This window comes from Poromitra crassiceps (genome assembly GCF_964638095.1).
Source record: "Poromitra crassiceps genome assembly, chromosome: 5".
NCBI classification, from domain to species: domain Eukaryota; kingdom Metazoa; phylum Chordata; class Actinopteri; order Beryciformes; family Melamphaidae; genus Poromitra; species Poromitra crassiceps.
The window spans coordinates 51,783,202-51,788,201 of NC_139642.1; the positions used below are offsets into that span (position 1 = coordinate 51,783,202).

Below are 5,000 nucleotides of genomic sequence, written 5' to 3' on the forward strand. Positions count from 1 at the left end.
CACTGGCCTCAATTTGGAGGCCAGAAACCATGGCAACTTAGTCAAGTCAAGTCAAGTCAAGTTTATTTGTATAGCACATTTCATACACAGAGGCAATTGAAAGTGCTTCACATAAAATGGTCGACAACTTAGTTACCCGGCCATCCTGACAAGTGTGTGTGTGTGCAGGGAAAACAAGAGTGACCAGGCAAAATAGAGTGTCTCAGGCCTCGTTCAGACTGCAGGCAGATCCCATTTGAGAAACAAATCTGATTTTCAAGACAGACTGTCCGCACTGCCAAAAATCCGATTTGGGCAAGTGATCGGATTTGTGTGTCCAGACATCACCTACCTATCTGCATGGGTTGCTGTGGTAATGACGAGGCCGTCAGTAACTACTACGCTGGTGACGAGGCTTCACTGTGCAGCAAGAGGTGTGGCTTCACTGTGCAGCGAGAGGTGTGGCTTCAAGTAACACTTTGAAATCCGAATTGAGTGATGACAGCGTGAATGTGGTTTAGATCCGATTTGCAAAAATCGCATTCCATGTTTTTTGCTGTTCAGATTTGACAAAACCATCCGACTCCAGTCTGAACCTAACTCCAAAACTAATTGTATGTCAAGTACAATGACAATAAAGTGTCTTATGTCTTATGAACAAGGCCTAGGTGACTGTCAAGTGGTGTGTCTCTCACCCTCTCCCTGTAGCTGTGTGTGTCTCTCACCCTCTCCCTGTAGCTGTGTGTGTCTCTCACTCTCTCCCTGTAGCTGTGTGTGTCTCTCACCCTCTCCCTGTAGCTGTGTGTGTCTCTCACCCTCTCCCTGTAGCTGTGTGTGTCTCTCACCCTCTCCCTGTAGCTGTGTGTGTCTCTCACCCTCTCCCTGTAGCTGTGTGTGTCTCTCACCCTCTCCCTGTAGCTGTATGTGTCTCTCACCCTCTCCCTGTAGCTGTGTGTGTCTCTCACCCTCTCCCTGTAGCTGTGTGTGTCTCTCACCCTCTCCCTGTAGCTGTGTGTGTCTCTCACCCTCTCCCTGTAGCTGTGTGTGTCTCTCACCTTCTCCCTGTAGCTGTGTGGGGTCCAGCAGCTCCATCTGGTAGTCTGTGTCCAGCTGTAAGGTGACCACATTGCTACGAAGCAGCACCCACGTCAGGCAGGGCAGGAAATCATCTGCTCCAAACACCATGCCTGAGAGGAGAGGAGGGGAGGGGAGGGGAGGGGAGAGGGAGAGGGAGGGGAGGGAGAGGGAGAGGGAGAGGGAGAGGGAGAGGGAGAGGGAGAGGGAGAGGGAGAGGGAGAGGGAGAGGGAGAGGGAGAGGGAGAGGGAGAGGGAGAGGGAGAGGGAGAGGGAGAGGAGAGGAGACAGTCAGAGACAGATCTATAGAAGTGATAATCTCTAGGCATCAGACATTTAGTGCGGCCTGGTTGGGTTGGGCAATAAATTGATATTATATCGATATCGTGATATGAGACGAGATATCGTCTTAGATATTATATCGATATCGTGATATGAGACGAGATATCGTCTTAGATATTATATAGATATCGTGATATGAGACGAGATATCGTCTTAGATATTATATAGATATCGTGATATGAGACGAGATATCGTCTTAGATATTATATAGATATCGTGATATGAGACGAGATATCGTCTTAGATATTATATAGATATCGTGATATGAGACGAGATTGGATATTGTAATATAATAATAAGGTGGCATTACAGTAAAGTCAGGTCATTTTCTCTTCTAGCTGTTATTTGCCCTTACCCACTTAGGGCCTGTGTCCACCTAGCGTCTTTTCATCAGCTCCAGCGTCTATTTTCAGTTGTTTCCAATGGGGGGAGAGCGTATGCGGGCGCACACGGACATCTAGAGAAAGTGCGCTGCGTCCAGCGTCTATTTTCACAGCGCTCTGGCATTTTTTGTGCGCCCGACTCCCAGCGCTCCCAGCTGAAATTATTTTAACTTTTCAGAAAGACGCTGGTGTTAGGTGCTCCTTTTCTGGCAACTAATCATATTGAGAAACTATCGCAACAGAGACAGAAAGGCTCAATTGTGGGAGCAGATCGGCTAGACACTTAATATTTCTGGTGAGTGTTGAGCTAAATCACTGTATGTGTGTTGTTTGCTAATGTTAGCTGTCAGCTATCAAGCTACTACCGCACTGAACTAACGTTAGTTTCAGACTGCTTCCTTGTCCTTTCATATTGTGCGCCGAGATCAGCGCTTCCCAGCGTACTTCCAGCGTTTAACGTCGGAAAAAGACGCTAGGTGGACACAGGCCCTTAGTCATTATATCCACATTACTGATTATTATTTATCAAAAATCTCATTGTGTAAATATTTTGTGAAAACACCAATAGTTAGGGAAGGAAACCCTATCTTTGCTTGTGACATCTCACATGTGACTTTGACTTACACAACTGAACATTTAGCCCACTTTGTAGAAAAGTCACATGTCTAAAAACACAGAGATATGATTTTTGGTTCATATCGCCACCCAGCCCTACCACCCAGCTACCTGGCTTGGCGTTGGCGCTCATGCTGTGGTAGATGCTCTTGCAGACTTTGAGCAGAATCTGGACCTTCTTGCTCGGGGAGTAGGTGTCGTGCATGCTGCTCCACCTCTGCTGCATGCGCTCCAGGGTGGGGGGGTCGGGCACCCCGGCCCCAGGCGACCCCCCCAGATCCTCCACCCCGCGCCCCTCCAGTAGCCGCTGGTTGGCCCGGAGATGCGAGAGGGTTCTGTCGTTGGTGCGGGCGGTCTGCAGGGAGCAGTAGAGATGGGAGGCCACGGGCTTCAGCGCCACCCTGTGGAGGGATAGCTCCACCCATGAATCTGCAGGAGGGGGAGAAGGTGTTAAGAGTTGGAGGGAAATACGGTAGGGATGCAACAATTATAGAATTTGATGGTACGATTACAGTTTGAGGGCGGCGGGGAATCACGGTTTCGTAATTGGTATGCATTAATGTATTACACACTACAGATCATTTATGATCTTAGAAACAGGAGAGACCGTATATATTATAACATTTCACTCAGACCAAAACTAAAATAAAGAAGAAGAAAACAGTTTTTAATAAAAAATAATTATCGAGTATACCTCAAACGCACCGAGTATAGCTGAATCGCTCGGTTTGACCAAGTAAAACTATTTTTATAAGCATTTTCTGAAATGTCTACGGGAAAATTAATGGCGGAAAATCCCTTGGTCTGTATGCCGAACCTGGAAAAGGGCGTTACTTTGGCACTCTATGGTGCCCAACAAGTCAGTCTACACTACAGTGATGTAGTTAGTGTTCAGCAAAAATAGCCAAAAAATAGTCAAATAATTCATTCTCTGCACATAAACAAAAACGTAGATTTCTATTTTATTTTAGCCGTCATAGTAGACAAGATTTCTTAGCATAGAGTTTTTTTTAGCAGTTTGTTTTGTCTAACTTGATCATAACATTGCACGCACACAAAGAGCACACAGTAAGGAGGACCAGAAACCAAAATGTGTGCTGTCCCAAACTAGACGCATTGATGTGTCGAAAATGACACCACTGTTGAAAATGTATGGTGAAGCCCAGGTGAAGCGAAGCTCTCTCACCTATCTCCGCGTCGGGTGTGTCCGTCATGCTGTCCAGCAGCACCTGCATTTCGGTACAGTCCAGTAGCGTCTCCCTCAGTGCCGTGAGCGATGACCTCACTTCCTGTAGATACTCTGACCCCGTGACCCCGGCGGGATCCACGCCTCCCCTCAGCGTCGTCTCCACGAACCCTTTCGTGGCCTCGGCAAACAGCCCGCCTTTGCGCTCGCTCAGCTCCAGCACCCGGTGGGTCAGCCTTTTCTCGTGAGACACCAGCCCGCCAATCACCTGCCCCACTGCCGAGAGGCGGTGCTTGACCTTGTCGGCTAGCCGCTGCGCAGACGGGTGGCTCGGCGCGGGGCACGACAGCTGACACTCTGACAGCTCCTCCTCCACGCTGCTGATGGACAGTGAGTCCAGCTCCAGCGACGTCGGCTGGGAGGAGGTGGGCCTGGGCGGGGGCAGCCACACTCCGTCCTCGATCCAGGACACCCTGCAGGGAGACGGGGGCACGGGGCTGCTGAGGCGCCGCTCCGAGACATAACAGGCGGGAGTCCCGGGGGGGGAGGGGGTGGAGGGAGTCAGGCTCTCCAGGCTTCCCGGACTCCAGGGGGCCTTGGTGGAGGCGCCGTCTCGGCTGGGACGCCTCAACACCACCTCTACTGGGGCGGCAGGTGGCGGTGTGCTGGGGGGACGAAGCGTCGAGTCGTCCGACTGGGCTCGGATTAGACCTGGACAAGGCAAACGCACGTTATGAACATTAACAAACAGCACAGATGAATATTACCGTAGTGTAGTCAATCAACAGAAAATTAATCAATTAATTGTTTAGACTCATTTTTAAGAAAAGGAAATACTAAAATTCTCTCGTTCCAGCTTCTTAAATGTGAATATTTTCTGGTTTCTTTAGTCTTCTATGACAGTAAACTGATTATGTTTACGTTTGTAGGCTTTGGAGGAAAAGTGCTTTTTCAGCGATTTGTGACATTTTACGATTAGTTGAGAAAATAGTCGACAGATGAATCGATAATGACAATAATTGTTAGTTGCATGCCCTATATACTGTGGAGCATGGAGATAACCGTGTTCTCTCCATGCGTTATCATTAGTGTTATCATACAGTAACACTAATCTAACATCAGTTAAAATTGGACTGTGTGTGTGTGTGTGTGTGTGTGTGTGTGTGTGTGTGTGTGTGTGTGTGTGTGTGTGTGTGTGTGTGTGTGTGTGTGCACGTATGTATGTACAGTATGTGCATCATGCACAAGTGTGTGTGCTTGTCTACGCAGATCGAAAGCAGCTAAATTATGAATAATTTCTACACACACCAGGGTGACACTTCCTGACCTGAGCTCTCAGTACTGGCAGCAGAACCCTCCTGGTCCAATGAGATGGCTCGTTTGCTCTGTAGCCCCACCCCTCCCCATGGCCTGGTGGTGCT

The 5,000-nt window shown here is 48.6% G+C and overlaps 1 protein-coding gene across 2 annotated transcripts in view; it reads right to left on the reverse strand.

Annotated features, from left to right (window-relative positions):
- rinl (Ras and Rab interactor-like) overlaps positions 1-5,000 on the reverse strand; it is a 17,189-nt gene that overhangs the window by 1,536 nt on the left and 10,653 nt on the right. For both annotated transcript variants that reach the window (XM_083637908.1, XM_083637907.1), the window contains exons 7-10: positions 4,907-5,000; positions 3,580-4,290; positions 2,505-2,822; positions 1,035-1,166 (exon numbers count right to left, since the gene is read on the reverse strand). The exon at positions 4,907-5,000 is cut by the window's right edge and continues 132 nt beyond it. In XM_083637908.1, coding sequence (XP_083494034.1) covers positions 1,035-1,166; positions 2,505-2,822; positions 3,580-4,290; positions 4,907-5,000 — 1,255 coding nt within the window. The remainder of the gene's footprint in view (positions 1-1,034; positions 1,167-2,504; positions 2,823-3,579; positions 4,291-4,906) is intronic.